General features: G+C 39.4%; 1 protein-coding gene across 23 annotated transcripts in view; it reads right to left on the minus strand.

Annotated features, from left to right (window-relative positions):
* FGGY (FGGY carbohydrate kinase domain containing) overlaps positions 1-24,428 on the minus strand; it is a 305,771-nt gene that overhangs the window by 84,167 nt on the left and 197,176 nt on the right. For 20 of the 23 annotated variants that reach the window (XR_013954379.1, XM_080602612.1, XM_080602635.1 and 17 more), the window contains one exon: positions 2,850-2,965. The exons of 1 other annotated variant lie outside the window; for it this stretch is intronic. Coding sequence is in view for 20 of the 22 variants with exons in the window: in XM_080602612.1 (XP_080458738.1) it covers positions 2,850-2,965 (116 nt within the window). In the remaining 2 variants the exon portion in view is untranslated. Of the gene's footprint in view, positions 1-2,849; positions 2,966-8,033; positions 8,208-24,428 lie in introns of those variants that run through there. 2 more of the 23 variants (XM_080602623.1, XM_080602624.1) reach the window with 2 other exon arrangements.

Raw genomic sequence — 24,428 nt, forward strand, 5'->3', positions numbered from 1 at the left:
GTATTCGAGCTAAACAAACCTTGAGCAGAGGCATGTGGGCTTGGGCAAGCTCTACAGGAGAACAAAAAAGGAAATTCCACAAGAATTACTTCAGACTTATTAGGGTTTTGTTTTTATTTTTATTTGAGGAGGAGTTTTTGACTATGTACAGCTCCCCTCCAACCTACTCCTACCAAGGTTATCTGTCAATTTTGGGCTCCTTAATCTGCAAGGCAGCCAAGTGCACTGCTGAGGATTCGGGTCTGTTGGGTGTAGCACATTATTATATGCCTCCTGAAAGCACACACGAGTTACTTATACAAAAGGAAGGCAATTTGTTTAATGTGCTGAAGTTAACGGCAGCTGAGGTTGTTCACTTCATGGGACAGTGCCCTGAAGTGGTATTAGAAATATAGCCTCGGCTGAGTTTGTGCAAAGCATAATCCTGTGTTTGCTGTGCTCAGTAGAGTGTCTGCGGACTCCTGGGAGGAGGTCTGTGCAATGATGCTGCCTCACCACCACTGCTGACACCTCTGGAGCTGCTAGGAGCCTTCCTTCCACAAAATACAAGACAGTTCTAGCTGCAGATCGACCAGTGCTGCTGGAGTGACTGGCACTTCCCTGGTAGCTGCACCTACACTATCCTGATTAATTTAATCAAGTAAACAAAAGCTGAGCTCATTCAGAGTGCCTTTACCACTCAAGTAACACTGAACACTCATTAAACCAAACAAAAACCCCAACTTTCACTGGAACGATGTTACCACTCCCATACAGTGACACTGATAAGATTTGGGGTGGCAGATAAAAAAACACTTCCCCAGCACACAACACAGACCTCAGACTTGTGGGGCAGCTTGGGAATGAGTTGGTTTGTTCTGGTGTCTTGTTGTCTCCTTCTGAGGCTGGATCCTACCAAGAAACTAACAGGCACAGCTCAGAAGTTGAACTTGAAGGAAGAGTAGTTGCTGTCTGGTTTCCACATTCATACAGGGAGCTCCTTACTCCCTCTTCATAGACATGTGAATGAAGGTCACTGTCCTGCTTTTAGATTTTATCGCAATTGAGTATAATGAATGTAACAGCTTCCTTTTTGAAAAAAGGCAAGGTCAGAAAAATAGGTCACGGAAATAACCATATATTATACCTGAGGCCAGGCTTCAGAGCTATTATACAAAACAAGAAGCATCTTATACTTTAGATACACCTAAGATAATGAGCCCAAAGATCTAAAAAGGTGAATTTTCAAGGTGCATTACAGTATGTACTCTTCAGAAGGTTCAAGTTCTAGCCTACAGTTTGATGTAATTCTCTAGGTCAGATTCTGTTCCTCCAGCTCCAGCCGACATGTACCCGTGTATTCTATGTGGAGTTTCTTGAAAATCAATGCAATTGCCCAGGGAACTAGATGTTTTGCCATTAACTGAGAAATTGTTTTTCTTTCAAGAAGTGCCTGTCAACAGAAGCTAATTTACTGATCTGTTTTGTAAATATTTTTTTTTAAATGTAAACCTGGTATTTGAAGTTCATTGTTTTTGTCTTGCCAAATTTTGAGCCATATATAGATTACTTTTATGAGGCTTCCATCACTACAAAAGGCCCTTTTTATAATGGCTACTGCATCGTTTGAAACATGTATGTTTAGTTACTTAAATGGCAAATTGCTTTGCACTGCCTTTGAAGTACATTGCATAAATATTGAATTAAAACTTTAACTTACACTTCATAAATAATTTATTTTAAAAATACTATTCCACAAGACCATCCGCTGCTGAGATGTTCAATTTTCTGGTAAAAACATGAATTTATTGCAAGTCTTACTTCAATTTATTGTTGAAGATTTGCTAAAAGCCATATGTGATAGATGTTACAAGAATTGTATTCAAACAAAAACCTCAGGAAGCTGAAAGTTTTATGCTCTAGTAGGTTTTAGACCTTTGCATAAGCTGTTTCAGTGGCAGGAGGAAATGCTGAAATCTATTAAAGGAAGCTTTCAAGTACAATTATCTGATACACCTGAAAATGGCTTATAGTACATTTTGTGATGATCAGAATAGCTTATAGATTTCTTTATATTTCATTTCACTACAGTCCTCCCTTTGCCATTTCTTTTTCATGTTGCTGCATTTAAACTGCTGTACAAACTTGTTCAAAGTGCTAGACATAAAAAAAAAAATCAAAGGAAATTTCAGATAATTAACTTTGATGAATGAGCATATTTTAATTCATGTCTGGTAATATTCTTGTTAATGACATGTCTACTTAGGACATCCATTAGAAGTCCATTAACTTAACAGGGAAAGTCTAATAAAGTTATCCTGGAAATTTTCTGGTATATTAACATTATGGACTTTTAATGAATATCTGCTGTAGGAATTGCTATTAGCAAGGCTACCATTCTAATTAAACTTATGCTCTAAGAGAGTGAAGAAACAGTATGAAGATACTAACAAGCAGAAGTAGCACATTTTTGGAAAATTACTGTAAAAGAGATTGGTATAGGTTACAAAACATGCTAATTGTAGCAGATATATATATATATATATATTTTTTTGTAGCTTGCCGTCCAATACACCAATATGAAGTGCTTCCTTCATAGAATCAATTGATGAGGCTCCCCACTTAATTCTCTGTTTTTGAGACTGAGCAGCAATGAAATGCGAGGACATACAAAATTGAAAAACAATTTTCCATGACAATGCCAAGTAAAAAACTGTATTTAGGAAAACTATTACCTATAGGTATCCAGCCTTGTCATCAACCCATCTGAAGATTCATCAAGGCCTTTCACACTCCTGCTGACAATCACAGTAATATAGCTAAAGGTCTTTATATGTGTGTGTGTGTATAAAAGAATCCTCCCAATATACCTATTTTTTCATACTTATCCTTCACCAAATCTTCCAAACCAATGATATTCCAGAAACTGTCATCCCAACCTCCATCTGAAGTGTATGTCCACTTGCACACTAATGTACAGAGGGACCTGAAAGGAAACAACATATGCAAAAAAATCAGGAAAACTAACACAAATGATTTTAAAGTTGTGACTAGAAAGACAGTTGTGCAAAATGATCTCTTCATTGACTGCTCCAAAGTTCCAAGCATAATGCTAACTTGAAAACAAAAATTGGTTACTGTTCCGAGTGTATGCCTTGAGATGACCTTAAAAGGACCTTATGTTTAAGATTGTTTCCTGCTAAAACAGCTCATTGTCTTGCCACTTCATTGCATAAAGGAGTCAAATAACAGGTCATGCACATGCATAGAAGACAGTATACCAAGAACATTACAGCTCTTCAGCAAGCAGCTCGGGGGAAGATTCCTGCCTCTCCAGGCTGTACCTAAATAGCAGTGTTTTGCATGCAGCATGTCCTTAGAAAAACTTCTATTACTTATGTTCAAGCTGAATTACAAGTTGCAGAACATGATGTATGCCCTGATAATTAGATTAAATAGCACTGCCTCAATACCTGCAGGTACAAAATGCCTTTATCAGGTGAATGTGTACGAGCACAATCACATGCAACTACGAGAGCTTCTGTATAGCATGTGTTCAAGTACCACTATCATCAGGTCTGTATCTCAGAAGAAGCTGATGACAGACCAGTGACATGCTGAAATAGCATTAGCCATGATGCAAGTGAGTGCAACATTAAGCTCTTGTTTCAGGTCTCGTTCCTGATAAGATGAGGGTGAGCTTCACTGTGACAGTAAAGCATCACAGGGGCAGAGCACAGGAGCAGAATATAAACAAAACACAACAGCATGTGCACAAACTCTATTGGAACAGATTTTTTTTCCCCTCCTAAAGTGACCCATATGCCCAACCTCCTATTTGCCCCAAAACATGAATAATGTTATTGAAGATTTAGTATTTAACCAACCGTTGTCTGTCTGAACACTAAGAACCATCTCAGAACATCAGTATTTAACTGTGCTTGAAAAGTCAGTAAAGTAGAAGGTATTAATAATGTTAACTACTACTGAAAACTTCAGCTATCTTTAATCTTCAGAATACTGTTGAACCACCAAGCACAAGACAGCTGTGATGCATCTCAAAGAAACACAACATCATAACTGTTCTTGAGGAGAAAAGCCCCTTTAAGGGATTAATTCTTTGGTATCTTACAAGATAGCTCATTTATGACTCATTTTCAGCTAAGGTGTACTTTCACAGATGTATACTTTTTATTAGGATTTTATAATCTCAACAAGCATCTTCAGCACAAACTGAATTTTACTAAAGCATCTGAACTTATTCTTGCAGTTTTGTAAGAAAATGTTCAGATGCTTTAGTAAAACTAACACAAAAATCCTCTGTACAAAGAATATTTTCTGAGTTAAAGCAAACCCTTCCTTTTTTACTACATGAACTACCTAGGGACCTAAGTAAGGAGAACTAAACTAAAAGTTTCATTGCATTACATATTGTTACATTACCATAACACCCAGGAAAACCAGCCCCGGACAACGACCCCACCACATACAATGTACAAATGCTGGAAGACTGCTGCGTTCAGAAAACTTAAAAATAAGACAGCAACGGAGTTTAGAGAGGTGTCTGAAGTAAGCCATGTATGTCAGCACCTAGAACCCATACCTGTAGGCACATTCAAACCCAACTAGATACTCAAAACACGAACTGTGCAGTCAAACGGAGAGACAAAACATCTGCTAGTAAAGATGCCATTGTACTTCTCCTATCTAGGCAAAGGAGGGCTTCTTATTTTACAGCTGTATCAGAAAAGTATGCAATAAACATGTAAGACATTATCTCTCTCCCCTTGAAAAGGAGGTTGCTAAGAGAATGGAGTCTGCTGCTTTCAAATTCAACAAACACCCCTGGCACAGCTTCCTACTCATCTGATAGAAATACCCTACAAACGATGCGACAGTGCATACCTCTCCTCCACTAAAACCCTAATAACAGAAACAAGGAAAGAAATCAGCAAACAGAACAGAAGAGAAGCTATTTTTATTTATTAGCTGCAAATGAAAACTGCAGCTTCTAGACACTGATACTGTACACATCATACAGCCAAATGAGCTGTAGAAAGAGACTTTCCTCACAGCTAGAAAACTTCTGCAACTCAGATTCACCATGTTTTGGGGGTTTACAATGAGAACCAAGGATGCAGAAGTAAGGGCAGGATTACAGAATCATAGAACGGCTTGGATTGGAAGGGACCTTAAAGATCATCGACAGCTAAGGACACTGTTCTCAGTCTATATCCTCTTGTCTGACACTGAGCAGAAAAGATCATGCAATTATACGGACTCCGTATCCTCCCATTTTCTCATTCCAGGACAGAAATGTGTATTTTAAATGCATAAATGCATCACATTTTCCTTCATTCTGTTCTTCTGGAGTTACTTTTTTTTTTTTTTTTTTTTTCAACCAGAGGACTTCTGCTGTTCATTGACATTCCCATTGCTTAAAAAGGTGCATTGCCTTCTCTTTGCAAGAAGCAAATCTTATTGTTAATAAGATCTATCTTGTTAATATTACCTGTCTTGGAAAAAAACTTATGGAGATAGCTATTTAGAGCCTTAAAAATACGGTGGAGATTATTTCAGGGTTGCAGTTCAAACAGTGTTGAAGTCTGCCTCCTCCTCCTCTTCCCTCCCCCCACTTTTTTTTTAAAGCAGTTTAGGAATAGATCAGACAATTACAGTTCAGTGTCTGGTTGGAAAACAGAAAAACATATGACTGTAACTATAGCAATGATAATGTTGATATAAGAAATTCCAATGTCCAAGGATTTAAAAGCCAAACACAGAAATCTAATTAGAACCTTTGACAAAAACTGGGTGAATAAATAAATTCTATGCTGAAGAAAATACTGGGGAAAAAAATGAACATTTTCCCCAAATGAGCTCAAACATCTCATTTAAAAGAAAAATGAAGACACAATTTCAATGAGAGATTATTTCATGACTTTTTAGGAAAAATTTAGACATAAAGAGTGAAACAATAATGCATTAAGTTTTTGCAAATATGGTAAATATCGAATCATAACAATTCATCATCAGAACTGAACATGTATTTTTCTAATTAGATCAATGCTATGAACTGTTGCCACACCCTGAAAAATGCTCTAAGGATGACAGCTAAATGTCACGGCTTCGCACTTTCAAAGACCACAAAGCAACTCCCTCTGAGTCTCTGTGCTTATCCAAAGATAAACTGCTCTGCAAGACTCCAAAGAGCAGGTTTTAAACAAACAGGGGCCAGTTCTTCCGTGCAGCTCACTCTCAGCAGCACTTCATTACGTATATTACACACATATACACACATATACATATATAATTACATTACATATAGGCTCACTGAAACGGTGTGAACAGGGGACAGGCAGACTGGCCCCATCCACTGAATTCCAGCTTATTGGAGTTTTCTTACTGGGTATTGCTGAACTTATAAAAGCGAGCCCGTAAGAGTTTTCATCCTGTCTGTATAGACTTATAAATGCAAAGTGCTTACAGAAAAAAGATAAATAGCTGATTTCTAGATGATTTTTTAATACAATATAGAAAATATGAACTGGGAAGGGTACGTCGTCCCAAATGAATCAGCTGGCATATCTATATAAGTGGAAGGTTTTGATATGAAGGCCAACCGCAAATCTTAGCTACAATCTATCTCATGCCACTAGGTTTTCATTTTCATGGCCACAACAAGAACCTCAAAACTCTTTTTTCATAAATGCCATACAAGCATTTGTGTTTCTCTGGGATTTAAGGTCCCTATTCCACCCTTGATGCTACTTATTTGCCACAGAAAAAGTATATGTTTAATTAAATAATATAGCTTTACACAAATCTTTAGTATCTAAGAGAAAGTACTGTAATGCAGAAGGGCATTCTGCTCTCTTAGATAACAGATCAAGAAACTCAGTTAAAGGATTTGAGACGTCTGTAACAACAGATAAACTTTACGACATGGTTCAAAAGAACCTAGATGTGTTGGTCTGCCACTCACCTGATAAGGTGCTTTAATGATTATACACAGTTGCTAGATCTGTATAACCTAGAGAGCTGCATACACATGAAGAAAGAATAGCTTATTCATGTTTCTTCACCTTTGAATACAATGGCACAGATGCATATCAGTTTTATTTCCAATCCCCCTTCAACGTATCACCCTGAGGAACTGATAGCTCAAACGGTACCTTGGGAAATCTGGATCCAAAGAGACTGGCCAGTAAAGAGGAAGTTGAGGAACCAAAGCATTTATTTAGCAACTCCTAAGTTTTATGAGATGAAGCACAGACATTAAACAGTCAAAGTACTGATGTTCATTCTATCATATTCATTTTTTTCCTGATTATTTGGTCATAAACGACAGGCTTGCAGCAGTCGATCCTGGATGAACCAGGTGCGTAGAAGCCAGTGCCCCCCATACTTCACCACCAGAGTCTGCTGGGTTCAACAGTGCTCAGCTGATAGGCAATAATCCAGGACACAATCCTCTCCTGACTGCCTCATCTCACACAGGGCTTCAGAAGACAAGGAGCAGAACCCATCAGTAACACAGGCTGTATCTAGCCAGGCTGACAGACAATGAATTCGAACTCTTTTCTTCAAGCACACTCCAAATACAATGAAATTAAAGATTTCCTTTCTCTGTGCAGAACAAAACATTTTGCTCAGCATACTCCCACTGAAAAGCAACACTTTCAAATTGAAAACTTTAATTTAAACCATATTTTCAACAGGAATATGATTATGTTTGGAGTTTCTTACAAATTTTAAGTCTACAAAGAGCGATACGATCCTCCTTGCATCCAAGAACCTCAAGAAAAAAAATCCCTAAAATTCATTACAAATTAGATTTGGCTGGGCACAGCTTATTACACAATCCTTTCTGTTACAGTCTAGCTTTGAGTTCTTGCACATCTCTTGCTGAGAACTGGCTGCGAATGTGCTGAAGTCCTGTATGACCAGAATCTCAGTATGCCCTCATAAAAAAAAACATGAGTTTCAGTGTCTTCAATGACTGAGCACCTGAGTTGCTTTGGCCATGAGTCTAGTTGCTCTTGATGCCTAACCTTTTGAAGGTTGGTGAGGGCAAATGTTTCTTTCCAGACAGCATTCTGGCATTATCAGTGTGTGCTCCAAGTTGGTTGATACAGGCTCTGCCCCCATTGTCTTCCCATTCTGAATATTTTCTCGCACTCTGTTGTGCTCCTTGGAGAGAATGAAATTAGATACACTTACAGAAAAATGGGAAAGACTTTACGGTCTTAGTTATCTGCATGCAAATGTATTTAAAAAATAAAGGTCATAAAAAAACTTCTGCACAACTTTAATATTACCTACTGAAAAGTTGCCCAAGCTTTCTTCGCAGAGAGAACACTTGCTATCTTTGACAACAAAATACATTTTGGGCCACGTTCTATAATTGCAGTGGTCTTCTAGATGTCATCTGAATTTGGGTTATAGGTTAATTGAAAAGTCTTCTTAACAAGAAGATTTGCAAGAAGAAACAGTTTCTCCCTGAAAAGTGATCCCATAAGGAATTTATACATGAATTTCCATTCAAGATGGTTGGTACAATACCAGTTAGCCTGGAAAGTGCATTGGCTGCCAGCTTTAAAGACAGATACCCTGTCTTGACCATCCTGAGGTGAATGGAAGCTTTGCTCTTGATTCCAAAGCAAAGGGATCTGCTTCATTCATCCTAACGGGTCAGAAATGAATTCAAACTAATTAATGCAATTAATTTTGCAGGCATCATTAAACAATGAAAGGGTTTCAACACAAAATGTGTTAAATGGAGCACTTTAATGAAAAATGCCCCTGCATCCTGGTCTCATATTGAGAGGGACTTGGTGGTGATCAGCTAAAACCAACTGCACCTGCTGAGGACTGTACCCAACGCTAAGCCCTGCAGAAGCTAGGATAAAGTACTGCAAGGTCCCAAAAGGAATAGTGTGCAGTAGGATAAAGTAACTTTCTGCAGAAAGTTTCTGTTGGCCAGATTTATTTAAAGCCACAGACAATCAAGAGCTAAGAAAGCTGTATGAGGTTCTGAAAGCAAGAAGGAGACCTGAAACAATGGAGTGTGACCATCACAACATCAAATATGTTTTTTCTTTTGTTCCGCAAACTTTAAATTTAAAGCAGATTTCAAATTCAAACTGAAATCCAGGGCTTAGGTTCTGCTCAAATGAACTTCTCCACATGCAGACATCTGGACCAAGCTGTCAATGTCCTCCCAAATTATGCATCCCAGTCTTGAGGCTTTTTACAAAAATGAGCAATTCAACACTCCGTCACAGATCTGACTGTGGTTTTTCACAAAAATGTTCCAGGCAAAAAATTAAGACATAGCACACATACTCTCACTATCCAAGGTTTATATTAAGCAGAACTGTGCATTGGCGCTGCAAAATCCTAAAATATAGCAGAGATTATCATAAAACAATAGGAAAACAGGCAACTATTTTCTGCTCCATTATAGCTAATGTCATATATGTCAATACTGGACCTTTTAAATAGAACCAGATTCTTAGTTACATATACACCACTGTTGTACCTGTCACACCAATGTCTCCGCCTACCTGATGTATTTGGCTGCTTGGGGGGAAACAGGAAAAGAAGAGGGTAATTTGTCCTAAGGGAACGCTTCTCGGTAATAGGAGAAAAAATGTGACACCTAGTCATTTACTCTTGGAGCGTATAAAATGTATGAGATGCTGCCCATGTTAAGTGTTGGCTAAAAAGAATCAAAGAGCTGTGGGTTGAGTTCACAGCAGTGTAAGAAGAGCTGCACCTGTTGTCACTCAGTTACTACCGTAGATCTCCCGGGCAGATTAGTTTTAAACCACAGGGCCAAGTAAATCTGGGTGTGCTCCATTTCACGTGTGCTGTCTGCATTTTACTCATTTCACCTATTCAACAGCTCTTTAATTGCATGTACACAAACTGAAACCTGTCAGGGTCTGTTCCTTCCACTTAACTGTGCAAATCCCAAGTTCCTAATATTTACAACACGCTACGTTTTATTATTCATGCCTTTGACCTAAACCCTATGAAATTCCTGCTTGACCAACCCCATTGTCTTAGTACAGCAGTGCAACGTGACTGTTGCCTGACAAGGGTTTGCTTCTAACAAAACATTAAACATGCCAAACAAAAAGACAGGTGGAGAAGCCGGTTCGGGACAACTAGCAGACACATTCCAGTTGCACTCAGAGGCCTCCCCGTCCAGCTTTTTCATCTCTAAGGATTTAAACCCAGGCAAGAACAGCAGCAAGGACATCATGGTAATCAGCAATACCAGTTCTACTAACTTCATTCTTTCTATGCTCTGGATCACATTTATATTAATAAAAAGTAGTCTGTTTGCCATTTAGACTTTAAAAATTCTTTAAATATCACAGCAAAACCAAAGTTCTCTCCACTGTTTGAAATCTTCACAAAAACTGCACAAGAAAAAAAAATTATATATATATATATAAAACTTCTTTCTGCATGATGTAATAAAAAGCCAGCATTTGCTAACAGTGAGGTCAATGGCGATTTTGTCATGACTCACGTGTGAAGTAGGATTTAACTCCACATCTCAACCTTCAAGAGTTCATGTTCCCGAAATTATTTCAATCTTCCTTTCTTTAAGAAGTTTTCATTATCTCACTTTAAACATCTTCAGCATTGAATTGTCCATGAGGAAAACTGAGTCTCAGAAAGCAGCTCTTCAGTTTTAAAAAAGGGTCGTTAGAAAAGGCCGCGTTTTACTGCAAGTGTGGAAGTTTGGTAAAAGCTACAAATCCACAAAAATCACCAACCCAAAGAACAGTGAACAGCTCACGACCTCTTAGCTGGATACGTTGAAACTAATTCAGATACTGGTATTTGATGATAATAAGACCTTCCCTTACACTTTCAAGCCAAATTCTTTTTTAGTCTTGTGTTTTACTGTTTTTGCACAGGCTTTGCTTTAAAATATGTATTGAAAGTATTTGTTTGAATTTCAACTAAGACATATTATATGCCCTCCATCTTTTTCTTAATGTTGCTGGCTCAGTGTACTTGTATGGTCCTAAGAGATTCCTTCACAACTGATGAGACTAAAGTTTGATTTAAAAAAAAAAAAAAAAGTGAACTTTTATTCAGCAGCTCTGTTGGCCTCACATCTGGAAAAGTCAGAAGTCTCACTGGACTGGTGGCATAACTTTCATTTAAAAATGCAAAACAGGTCTGTCTCCCTTCCTCCACCATAAATCTTCCTGGCAAAGCGCAGTCCATGGAAGAGTAACGTACTGCTTTATGTAAGAGGAGGGCTCTTAGGGAATAGCAGCTACACCACAGCCCTGGAGGGACCAGGATCCTTTCAAATCTCTGACCAACAAACACAGCCATTACACCAGGATTTGAAAACTTATTGTGTCAGAAGTGGAAATGCACAGGGTTAGGGTTAGGGTAATGGACGACGGGTTTGGTCCAGTTTCCACTGGGGTGAAATGGAGAGTCCCTCTCTGGAGTTTCTGAGGTATTAGCTCAGACGTCATCACTGCTCGGGGAAACCTACACTACTAAGCACACAACTGGCCCCTGTGCCTCCGAGGGCAGCTGTCCCAAGGCAGGCAAAACACCAGATATGGCTACGGCTGCTTTTCTCCAGCACGAAGCAGGAGCTCCGGCTCTGGCAAAGGCCACGCTCCTGGAAGCAATGCACAAATACAACCTCTGCGCCTGCCTGCCAGCCAGTGCCATTTCAGTACCAGAAGTCTCCTACAACATCCAGGAAGAAAATACTAGAAAATTGCTTGGAGAACCATAACATTGTTTCCTTGCAGACTTTTCCAGGACCTCAGTGAGAGGAGGCGTTTCAAGGCAGATGTCTTACCACGGGCTCTCAGGCCTTGTGTCAGGATGCAGCATGTAGAAGCAGGACTCTGAGCGCACACAAACGTCCATGCACGCAGAAGTCCCACTCACAGCCCTTAGGAATGACCAGAATACAAGTGAGCAGGAAAGAAAGTCTTTCCATTTGTAAACCAAACAATTAACATTATTTCTGTACAGGGGAGAAAAGAGTAATTAACTCAAACCCCACTGTAGGACTTGGTGTTCGTGTTGCAACTCTTAGGAGGTTTTGATTGGCTTTTTAAATTACAGAATTTTCTAAGCAAATATGTTGCTTACTTAAAGGGAAGGATTTTATTGCCTGAAAAATACAATTCACATCTGCAATTTTCTACACCCACATCTATAATTAATCTCCTCTGATTACAGCCACTCCCTGACAAGATTCCATGTTATATTTAAACACTGGATGCCACTCTGAAAGGAAAAAAAAAAAACACACAGAACAATAGGATCATTTTCAAGGACTACATAGCAGCATAAGGTTTAGAATCAGCAAAGTCCTTTAAATTGTGCTATCAACTGACCAACCGCACCAGAGTGAAGAGTGACCTCCAATTACCACCGTAATGGGCACAGAAGTCTCTTGAGAAATATAAAGTGTAGATGTTTTCTGTGCTCCAGAAGAGGTACGAGATTGATGTTGTATTACACAGATACACTTCAAACTTAACGACACATTGTTGGGGAAAGCACTTCTGTGACACTCACACTCTAAGGATCAGCCCCCCTAAAAAAAAACCTTCACTGGATAAGATATCTTAAAAAGGTAACTTTTGTACATCTTGCCAGAAATCTGAAAGCACACACACACACCTTTATATACATACAGATATTTATTTAGGACTGGGAGGATGTACGTCTGTATTTGTTTGCTGCAATCTATTTAAATCTCTCTTTAAAAAATATAGATAAATGCTTCAAACACTGCAAATGTTAAAAAAGTCATAAAACAGAAGGTGAATCTGTTAACTAAACTAAACTGAGAACTAGTTAACTAACTAAAATGAGAAGATATTTCTTTTACTACTTGTAACAGTGTCCAACTTAAAAAAAAAAAAGTGTTTCTCTTTAGGAATATGCTATCAAAAGACTTAAAGCCTTATACTTTTAAATTCAATTTTCCTAGAAGAAGTTATGTCATCAGACCTGAAGGGAAACACCCATCTCAAACACAGCACGGCAAGTCAGATTAATCCCTTGTGTATATCCAGTAATTTTGGCAGGTTCATACCAGGGATGCATTTAGCTAAACATGTTGAGTTGGACCAGAAATTACAAAATAAGAATATTTTATCCACCCACATACGCCTCACCACGTCATGAGGCAAGGGGAAGCAAACAGTCAGCAGACTGCCTGCTTTTTTATTAATTTCATTCTGTATTACATTACAGACACCCAACCAAGATTCAAGCCCATTGTCTTCAGCATTGTTGAAAAACACATAATGAGACACAGTCCTAGACACAAAAATGTATTGTCTAGACAAATCAGACATAGCATGTGGGACTGGAAATATTAATCCATTCCCTCAAAAGATGGCAAATGGAGGAAAAAGAAATTGACAGACTTGGCCAAGGGTCAAAGAGCAAATCTCAGTCGGACCCCTAAAAGGAGTCTTGAATCCTGAGACTCGGTCCAGTGACATAGGAAAAGACACCATTCAGATACCATGATGCTGAACATCTTAACAATCTTCCCATGCATGGCTACAGTCTAAATCTTTAAATATGAGAGTAAAAAGAAGTGGGTATGTACAAACAACTCCATTTCTTCACCACTTTAAGTTTTAAAACTTTAATAAGCAAAAGAGAGGTTATAAAAAGTCATCCAAAAACAACAATGCAAATGAAAAGCAAAACTGGAAATAAAGCCCATGCATCTAGACAGTCCAGTCCAGCAGTCTGCCTTCTGGACAGACCTCCTGCCGTTATGCAACATCAGCAGTGTTTCAGTTCAACAGATTCAGAAAAAATATACTTTTCAACATCAGTATTTCAAGCAAACCAAACTGCAATAGTAAGTAAATATATTTCTAAATACAAACTCTTAGTTGAAATAAATCTCTTCTCCTGTTACCCTTTTCAGACATTTAAAACTATTACACAATTAAACCTGAAAGTACTGGTACACAGAGCCAGTATACAGCTTTCCTTTGAAGTCTAAAATTCCAAAGGCAAATTTACCATACTTCAAGGCTTCACCAGACATTCAATGACGTTAGTCAAAAGATTAAGCAAAGGCTACAAGTTACCAAGAAAAAGGAAGTCAGTTTTCAGACCAGCTCCCTTACTACTCTGTGGTTTTTGATAGAGCAAAATTACTCCCTTACAGCAACATTAATTTCTCCTAATCCAATAAGGGCAGCACACCACTACTCACCCATCCACACGTGCATCACCAAGCACATCTGTCGGTACCAGCTGGTGCTGCAGCCACCGGTCCTCCCATGGCCACATGCATCCTCGTCTCTCTTTGCTGTATTATAACAGATAATTATTCAACAGAATTGGCACCAGCAGGGTACGGGAAGGTTGCAGTTCTTAGCTCCATGACACTTTATCCTTCTACCATATGAAAAGTAGATGTGGGAAATGCATCACCAACATCCGTCTTCGTGGAACATAAGGACTTAGGAGGTATTTTGGACTTTTCCAGTGGTTTGGAAAGTGCAACATGATGCTGAGGGCAATGTCTGGCCATCAGCAGTGCAAACACTGCTACTCTACATAGTGGCTGGTACTACAAGTCTCCACACGAGCGATGCTACTCTTCATGATGTGGTGTATGCTTTTTCATAAAATTGTGCAGAATTAGACTCACGGGGAAAAAACAACAACAACATAAAACAAGCAAAAAACCACCACAACAACAAACACACCCTACAACCCTAACACTGATATTTTGAAAAAGGAATATTTTCCAGAATTCTCTTCTCTAGTTTGCTATAGAGACAGATTTTACTAATTCATGAGTAAATAACATATCTATTCCTAACGTTTTAAGTGTTGAGATTCTAATTTCACATGACAAATATACGTATGAATATTAAGTCTTGAAGAAACGTCAGTAGAGTTAATGGAGCTTTTACCAGCTTAGGCAGGCATGTGCTGAACGACTGTGCTGAACTGGAACCCAGGCTGTCATGCACTTGTAGCCAAAGACTAAGTGAAACCAGAACAGAAGCAGGGAAATTGCCAAGAGTGCTGAAATAAAAGAAAGTTTTAGTAACTATATTTTGATGGAGACCGATCAAATTTCACACTCCCAACTACAATACTGAGCCCTCCTGTATTCAGGCAAAACACCTTCAAACCATGTTCGAGTTAGGATGACAGGATTTGGCTGCCATGTGGATGTGAATCAAAAATGCATGTTAGGGATTCCTGCACAGGCAATGAGGTGTGTTTTTACCTCCTGTCACAAAAATCAGGTCAGTCAATTTATATTCTTAAAATCAAAAGTCATTCCGAAATACAAGGTACATTTGGTCAAAACTTACAGTCCCTAATATCATTTTTTTAAGAACATTTCTGATAGTTAGATTTTAATGCAAGGCATTTAAATTATAGGAGAAGCAAGATGGCTCATTTCACATGCATCACATGCTACATTGTATGTTTGTATTTTAATCTTTTCCATGACAGTATCAGTGTGCCTACTTCTAGAGTACATTTGATAGTAAAAATAAAAAAGATTCTGGTTTACAGTCATTTGGAACTGCATTCATGTAAAACAAAGGGTAAACTTCTGAGTAAATCACAAAAGGCAAGATCAACACCAACCTTTGGATTGCTGTGTGTTTGCACAAGCCAAACAAAGAGAACCCCACAAAGTAGGACCACAAGCAGTTCTGAAATGGGTCAGAGAGGTGAGTAAAAGCATAGATAACTTTCCATAAAGTAGAAATGGAAAAAAACAGACTATTTACTTCAGTGGGGAGATGAATACAGAAAATAAGGAAGGCTACAGAGTATATAAGTCAGGTGTGCAGGCTTATTACTCCTCAAAATGCAGCAATCAAGGCATTCAAACAAAACATGCGATCATATCATTGAAAAAGGATATGGGCATTATTGGGACCAAAACCTTAAGGAAAAAAAAGATGACTAGATATATGGATGTTTACACTAGTCCCAATCATAACAACAGAGATCAATAATACAAGGGAATATAACCCTCACTACTCAAGCATGATTAAAAAAGAACTTCCCTCCACTAGAAAGTGAACACATTTTTGGCAGTTCTAGGATCCCTCCCTCCTTTTTCCCCTCAGAAACAAGTACTGCTGCCACTGTAAAAGAGAAGTGACTGGACAAAATGAATCCCCACTTTGCCTTGTTACAACAATCAAATAAATCAACAAACAGGTTTCTTGGAAGAGTAGCTAAAAAAAAATATGTTATGGTTCTCATTTCAGATGCTTAGATCTTATTACACAAGGAAGGTGGACATCAATGGTTTTTACATTCATTTAAATCTTAAAAACAACTTAATCTGGGAATGAACATCCTCAGCGCTCTCAGGGACAGAGCGAACCCTCCCAGGTAAGCCGGGTAATGCCCGAGCTTGCCTTGCACTAAACACTGTGAAAGGTGACGGTTGAACCAGAAGGGTGGAGTTCACCACTGTTCTAAACTGTAATGAACTCTTTCAGGCAGTTCTAACAACTCTAAAATATTTGTCTTTCCCTTTCCTGATACTTGAATTATACTGCAATACTTGAAGAAAATAAACATGCAAATATTGCAAGCACAGAGAAGAATGGACTTACGGTCAATTTAAAATTCCTATACTGGATGCCAGAAAAAAATATGAATGTTCTAGTCTTTCTTTAGTGCCAGGTATCCCTTTAAAGAAAAAAATATGCAAGAATTTCCACGTTTGTGTGGTTTAACAAATTAGGTGATGGAATTAAGATCATGCTTCGTAGAAGCACTGTACATTTTAATGTAAGAGAAATTAAGAACCAATTTTAAAAATGCAATTTTGCATACTTCTATTTATCCAAGAGCTTGGTCCTACTAAGACTTAGGTATGCATAATCTGACCTGAACAGCACCTTTGATGTCAACTGGAACATTTATATAAGGCAGGACACTTGTACGCATGAGCATCCGCAGGGTTGTGGTATACAGGTAGTCCTTACTAACTCCAACAACTAAGTCAGCAATATCAGGTTACACACTCTGCATGATAAAGTCACTTTCCCTAGCGTAAAGCGTTTTGCCCCTTGTCAAAGACAGCAAAAATAAAACGTGCTAATGTTCTAAGATGGCTCTAGAGGTGAAAGGCCAACTTTCACTTCTGCAAGATGCAGACAGACATCCTGAAGTCTGAAATTAACTGAGTTCTCTTGCCCTGACTTGCCATGGATGGTACGAGAATGAAGAGAAGGGACAGCACAAGATCTGCAGCTCTGCGGTAATCAGAGAGATGCAAGCCTGGACTGCAGTAACAAAAAACAGAAATAAACAAACAAACAAACAAGTAAATCTACTTCTAGATCAAAAATTAACAGCAACTGCCACCTAAAAGGCAGCAAAAAAAATTCTGGAAGGACGAAAGTACAATACCATGGGCCAGACCCACAGTACTCTACCTGAGGATGCCCTTGGTGTATGGCAAGTGCTGCCAACCAGATTACTCAGCAGGAGCAAGACATCAAATGAAAACTTCTCTGGGTGGACTGACCTTGATATTTCCCAAATGCATGATTCCTTCATACACATTGCCTATTAATTTCCATCAATAGCCTACAGACTGCAAATTGTTTTCTGTGTCATGCAGGACGTCATACTCAAGTCACAAAGTATCTTTCCTGGGATAAAAATGAACAAAAAGTTCAGAGGAGAAAAATCAACAGTTTAAAAAGAACAGTTCCCCAAACATTCATACAACCAACAGCCTGTTCATACCAACATGCCTGGAGAGCAAATAAAGGCCCCAGCCCAACAAAGCACTTAAGCACATGCTTTAACTTTAAGCACGTGCCTAAGTGCTTTGCTGGACATAGGCCCAAAGAAAAGAATGAACACGGTTAACTGAAAAGCCCTTCAGAATTGGAGTGACTGCTTTGTTTTTCCATTAACTCTAGTTGCTAGTAAACACACACGTGTTCTCAGCATCCTGCCCGATGCAGTTAACCCGGATCACACAAATAGTGATGTGGTACAAGCGATCTCTTTACGTAGTTCCACGAACGGGAAGGCAGGGACCTGGCAGGCACAAGTGGAAGCAGCACCCTCGTGGCTCTGACAGGCAAAGCCATCGAATGCCCCGACCATCGAACTCCCTAAGTAGCTCGCCACCCACGCCTCGCAGTGTCGTTATTCTCCCACATCAAGCTCTGGAAAACACAGCCTGGAGACCTTACAGAGAAGGCACAAACCGCTGCCCTGGGACCGACGGCTCTCCTCGCCCTCTCCCACGTGAGGGAAAGAAACCCAGGCTTGGAGGAGGTCACGCCGACTGCAGGCCTGGGGACTGTGACTGGCTTTTGAAGAGCGCCGCTCCGGCCATTAACAACATTTTTACACGCATCAAGTTTACCTCAAAAAGAAAGTGAAAGCAGAATTCCCTAAATTATCTTAAGCAAAACACTTAAGTTAAAAAAGACGGGAGAGTCCAAACATGGCCTGATGATTAGGGAGGTAGGTGAAGCTGGAATGAAACAATAATAAAAAGCCTAAGAACACATCGTATATTCCTAGCTCTCGAATCATTAAGGCTCCACATGACAGCTCTCACAAGCACTGGAATGGCAAACTCACTCACTTTTAAGCAGGAGTGAAAGTGGTTAAGCCCTAGGACAAATAAGTTGAAAATTTCAGCACAAGTCTGATCTCAGAGAGTTTAAAGGAATGCAGACTGCCCAAAAACACAGCAGCTGTTTGTTTTTTCTGCCACCTTTCCAAGGTTCATGTCTGGAGTGAGGATAAACAGTTCTGAAAAAAAGTTATGTGGAGTTCAGACTTTAAGAAAATAAAATATCAGACTAGCGTTTCTTGCAGAAAGATTAAAAAACCCCAAACCTTAAATTATTCAGCCCTGGAAGTTTTCAGGTAGAACTCTCGGGAACAGAGAGGTAGATGGCTCGAGGCTTCAATATATTAAAATGCTTTCTCTAAACCAGTGTGCATTTTCAAAAGCTTGGCATGATGTGGTTTGCTTGGGCAATATTCCTCCAAGCGGAGTTTCAAATTTAATAAGGTATTCCCTATTGTATGCACATATGTGCACATGCACTCACACACTGACACACACCTACTGGGCCCCCTTCAGATAAAACAGGTTAATAAATAAATAAATAAACACCAGACAAAGCCCTAGAGATCTTCCTGAAGTGGTTTCTACCAGCACAGTACATATCGTAGTAACAAGGTAATTTGTGCCATGTCATTTTGGACATTCTCTTTCCACTCTCCCTCCTCCTTTCTCTCCCTTTTTTGTTTGTGCTAAAGCAAATGAGCATCAACTTTAAGTAAATAATTAATATGTCTCTTGATAGGTTAGGCAATTAACAATCCCTTGACACCTAACATTTTTAGTAGGTATAATTTTCTTTTGATCCTCGTTTAAAGAGACATTACCCTAGAAGAGTTAATAGAAGATTTACTTTGATAGATTGCTGGTGGAGCTAACCCATATAAATAAGGATTGCCTGTGTTGTTACAGGCGTGTCAGAAATAGCAGTAAATTTCAGGCACCACGTTGAGTTTCAACATCTGTTTATGAACTGTCCTTATACACAAAATGAACAGTTGCTACAGAACAAAGTATACAGAGAGTCTGAAACAAACTGGGATCCATTTAGAAAGCTCTCCCATCACAGTCATACCTGGTGCTAGCGGGGTCACCGTGAGGATCGGGGAGCACTGAAGAGCTCTCATTTGTCTGAGACACACACGTGCCCACTCCTCCATTCCCCCCCAGACAAACAACCATCATCCGACATCACAAAAGATGATGTTCATTAAGGAGACTAATGTCCTTGTATACAAGGACAAACCAGCATGAAAATCCCCCGAGTACAGGTTCATGGAAGGAATGGCAAAAGATGGAAGCTACAGGAAAACAGCTTTCTGTACATTTTGTGGGACTTTCTCCCCCCTCACATAACTTTTCACTGAACATAAAAAAAAAAAAATCCTGTTGTGCAGACCCAGCCTCACCCCTCAGAAGGAGGAGTTCACCTTGGAAAACGAGGATGGAAGGAGAAGACAAGATCTTAAAAATTTCCAACTAGTGAACGAAACTTGGAGTTATTTCCTTCATCCTAAAAGTGTATTACATATGCATGAGCACAAGTGGGTTTGGAGGCGGGGTTTTGTTCATTTTTGGATGGTTGGTTTTGGTTTTGTTTGTTTTTGAGTAAAACTAGCATATCTTTGCACATCCTCAGGTAAGTTTTCCCCAGGCAACCTATGCGGTATGAAGGACCCCAAAACCCTCTTTCTCACTGACAAAAATTCCTTGCACACGGGTGTTAGAGGCCATCACACGGCTCCCTTCCATGACCTCCCTCCTACACTACCACACGCTGGCACGGGGAGCCTGGGGGTCCCGGCGGGGGCCCAGATGTGGGACTGTGAGCTGCCTGCACCCCCCGGGTAACGCAGGGGCAGGCGCTGAGGAATGCTAGCTGTTCCCAAACCTCCACGCAGCGAGAGCAGAAGGGCACATACATACTGCAGAGCACCAGCAAGTTCATAACTCAGGCTGACAAGTCTGAGATAGCAGATAACTACATGAACCAAAATAAAATGGACAAACATGGGCTTTGACTTAGATTAGCAGCTCCAGAGGCAACTTAAGGCTGAATGTAGGTAATCTGAGATACTAAAATACAACAAAATAATCAAAGTTGCTCATTCCTCTCTCTCTAAAATCTAAATATTCCCTGAAGCCAGCTAATACCGAAAGACAAAATGTAGAACTTCCTCCATTCACTTTAAGATGAAGCTAAAGACATGGCAGAACCATAAGTTTTAACTATCCTATCCATAGGAGAATTAAGTTTCCTATGCATACAGGGTCTAGCAACCAGTATGTGTAACTCTGGTGCACCACGCTGCCAATCATTCTTGCTTCACCTATTTCTCTCAAGTCAGACCGTCAGAATCCTACCGTCGAAATTTAATTAAAGAAGGTAGTAAGAAAACAAACAGCCTTTCTTGGAATGTCTTTGATTCTGTAAGCACAAATACATTTCATCCACTGAAAACTGGATTACAACCTCTCATCTAATGAGCAGCTTGATGGAACGGCTCCGGAGTAAAGAGAGAAGGGAACAAAAAACCAAATCCTTGGCGATTTCATATAACACATTATACATGTATATAATACTGGGCTCGCTATCTGGGAACATCAATTTGCTACAATAGAAGCGTTCGCTATCTTAATGTAAGCAGAAGGCACAGCCAGGCACATCGAATCAATAACCAGACCTTACTGAAAGTGGCAGATGGGCTACCACAAAGCAGAAATGGCAGCACACACACCTAAAAGTGTTTGCCTTCTTTAGACGTGTTCTTGAAGGCACTGTACCAGTGACCTAAGATGATTTTTATATGCAGATGACAGGTCAAGCATAAAAGTACACCATTTTAAAGGTTACAGTGCTGGCAAAAAAATCGTATCACCACTATGGACAAAGAATCACTTTCTTTTGAAGTCTGAGCTGTCAGGATATTTACATTTCACAGTTAAAAGGCTCCTCTCTGGACAATATGAATGCTAAAACAAACAAGAGGAAAGGTCCTATGTAAGCTAATGCTACTTTAAAGAGATAATGTAAATCAACCCTGACATCATCAGTGTCATCCTAAAGCACGAGGAGAATTTCCAGTGAAAGTTACTAACATTAAACAGATTTAGATAGCCAGCCAACAAAAATAAAGCAAGCATATAAGTAGACTGCCTTCCAGTCCAAGACTGTTGTTTCAACCATGTATTACAGTGAAAGGGATAGGAGGAACGCTCTGGTGGTGAAAAGCATTTGTTTGGTAAGTCTGGAGGAAGAATTGGTCCAGAATAAATAATTTATAGTATGAACTGTAAAAATACGTATGTAATTTGTAACTGCAAGTTAGCCAGAAAGCTGGACACACAGCTAAACGCTTAGAGAAATCATACCCTTCAAATTACATGGCTGTATTCCCATATACAAAATAATAATGCCACCTTTTAGTTAAGACGAGTATTATAAGGCTGAACCAGTTAAGACTCTTTTACATATATGATATTACAGAAGAGAATTTTTTTTTTAAAGGATGCCCTTATGGAACAAAAGTTTAAGTGAGTTTTAATACTTTTAAGCACTTTATGTACTCAATACAATGCACAGACTTCATGTTACATAGTTTTCTTTTCCTTCTTTGGATGAGAACGTTTCTGGAATGTTATTGTTTTCAGGGGGTGGTTTTTAAGAAGTTCCCGTGAATACATGCATTATACACGTGCTCACTGAAACACTGCTGGGGCTGTAAATGACCCAAGAGTTCCGCAGTACGGCTATTTTCTTATCTGGTTCACATTTAGGCAAGAAAGCAATATTTGCACACTTCTTGCTGAATGGAGACCCAATTTCACAAGGGACAAGGGCCTTGCATGGGGCTTTCCACAACGTTTCATGTAAGCACGAGTTCAAAGAAGGTGACATTGTTTATAGCATGTCTTGTACCACGGGGGTCTGATCTGTGATGTTCTCAGAAGCTAAAGCAAAAGAAACGTACACTCTGAACTCCTGGCTTAAAAAATAAGTAAATAAATAAATAAATGAATAAGTAAGGAAAAAAAAAAAGGAAGAAGAGACCTGAAAGACAAAAAGCCCTTATGCGGTTTCAGCCTTGTCTTTCCTCAGAATTTTAGGCCCTCAGACCACAACCTCCTTTAATATCCCCCCAGCTTCAGTGAAACACAGTTATGCAGTGCTGCCACCATTACTTAGCAAGTCAACAAGCTGGATCTGAAAGACTCCTAGCCATCTCTTTGCAAACGTTATTAAGGGAAGATTATTATCTGACCCTCCGAGAAGCCAGTAATTACAGTGTTCATGTGTATACTGCTTCTGCACAGGATCAACAATGAAAGGGTTGTTTAAACTCAGCTCCTTTGCCTTGATGGAAAACTTTGTGTGTACCACTCTTCAGCTCAAGTAAATGTTAATGACTATTTTGGAAAAATAAAAGACTGAAACATTTTCTGATGTACCATAGCATACTTAGGCTGCTTATGATGTAGGATGTTGCATTTTGAAACTGCAGAAGTAAGACCTGTAGCAGCAATTAATATATGAACCCCAAATTTTATTTTTAAAAAGTGCTGGCGAATGTCTTAACCATTGCACAGACGCACACACACACACACACACTCTCAAACTACCACACTAGGCAAGATCAGAGCTTAACAGCCAACAAAACACACATTCAATCCCTGAGCTCATTTTCCTGAAATAGAAAACTACATATGTTTCTCAAATTTCACATCAAGCCACTGCACAGCCCGAACTGCAGGGGAGACCAGAGCCAAGCCTGCCTTTGGGCTTGGGGGAGTAAGGACCTGAAAACAAGATGATTCCTCCCCTATCGCCGCACTTCTCGGCCACAATCTAAGCTTACAAACACCCCCGTTTAACAGCATTTCTAGCGGGGGTTGCTTATCAAGCAGTCTTTGCTTTGTCAAATTAAGACGCATTGCCTTGGATTAGTGAGACTCCCTGAGTTCAAAATGACTTCATGGTTGGCTCAGAGTTCACTGTCTCCGTGGCAGGGTGCCAGTAATACATCTACTACCGCGCCTGCCCCCAATCCTTTTCTATACTGACCTGGCTGACTCTTTTTTTTCTTTTTTTTTTTTTTTTTTAGCAGCAAAGGAACACAATAGAAAACTAAATGCTAGATGGTGTCGCAGCTAATTAAGAACCTTAACATCTTTAAAAAAATAATTGGAGTAGTAAATATTTGAAGATGTGAATTGAGATCTCTGAAACGCGACGTCTCGATGTATGTCAAAGCTGCTGCAGAGGGACAATGCAGGTTTTCTTCGCTGTGCAGATACAGTTAGACACTATGAAGGGCTCCTGTTCTTGTGGAAAACACATTAAGTTTCTCTTGCTAATATTTTGTAAAGGGCATTTGTACAACAACAATAGCTAAAGCTTCCTGTTTGCCTGTATGCTTCCTGGCTAACATTAACGAGACCTGCTAACAATTTTCGTATTTAGCACACAGAGCTCTTTCAGACGACTCTGACCCAAGGACATGCCGTTTTTAAATTAATCATTAAAAAGAAAATATCTAGCAGTAATGGCTCACATTGCACCTGCCCTTCACATTCCTGATCATTTTTGCAGCTACACACTTCCTATTTTCTTACACTGCATCAGTCTGTGTGTCACCAGTCTCCAAAGAACATGTTTTGAATTTATTAAAAGCCTGATAGAAGTGGAATTCTCTCTTGTTTGGCAAAGATACCGTCGCAGGGACACTTGCTATTGGCTTCAGGACAGGAAATTCATGGTACTTTGTTTGTCCAATCCACAAAAACACCATCCCTCCCCTCCCTACCA

Source organism: Anser brachyrhynchus, assembly GCF_964034855.1.
Source record: "Anser brachyrhynchus genome assembly, chromosome: 8".
NCBI classification, from domain to species: domain Eukaryota; kingdom Metazoa; phylum Chordata; class Aves; order Anseriformes; family Anatidae; genus Anser; species Anser brachyrhynchus.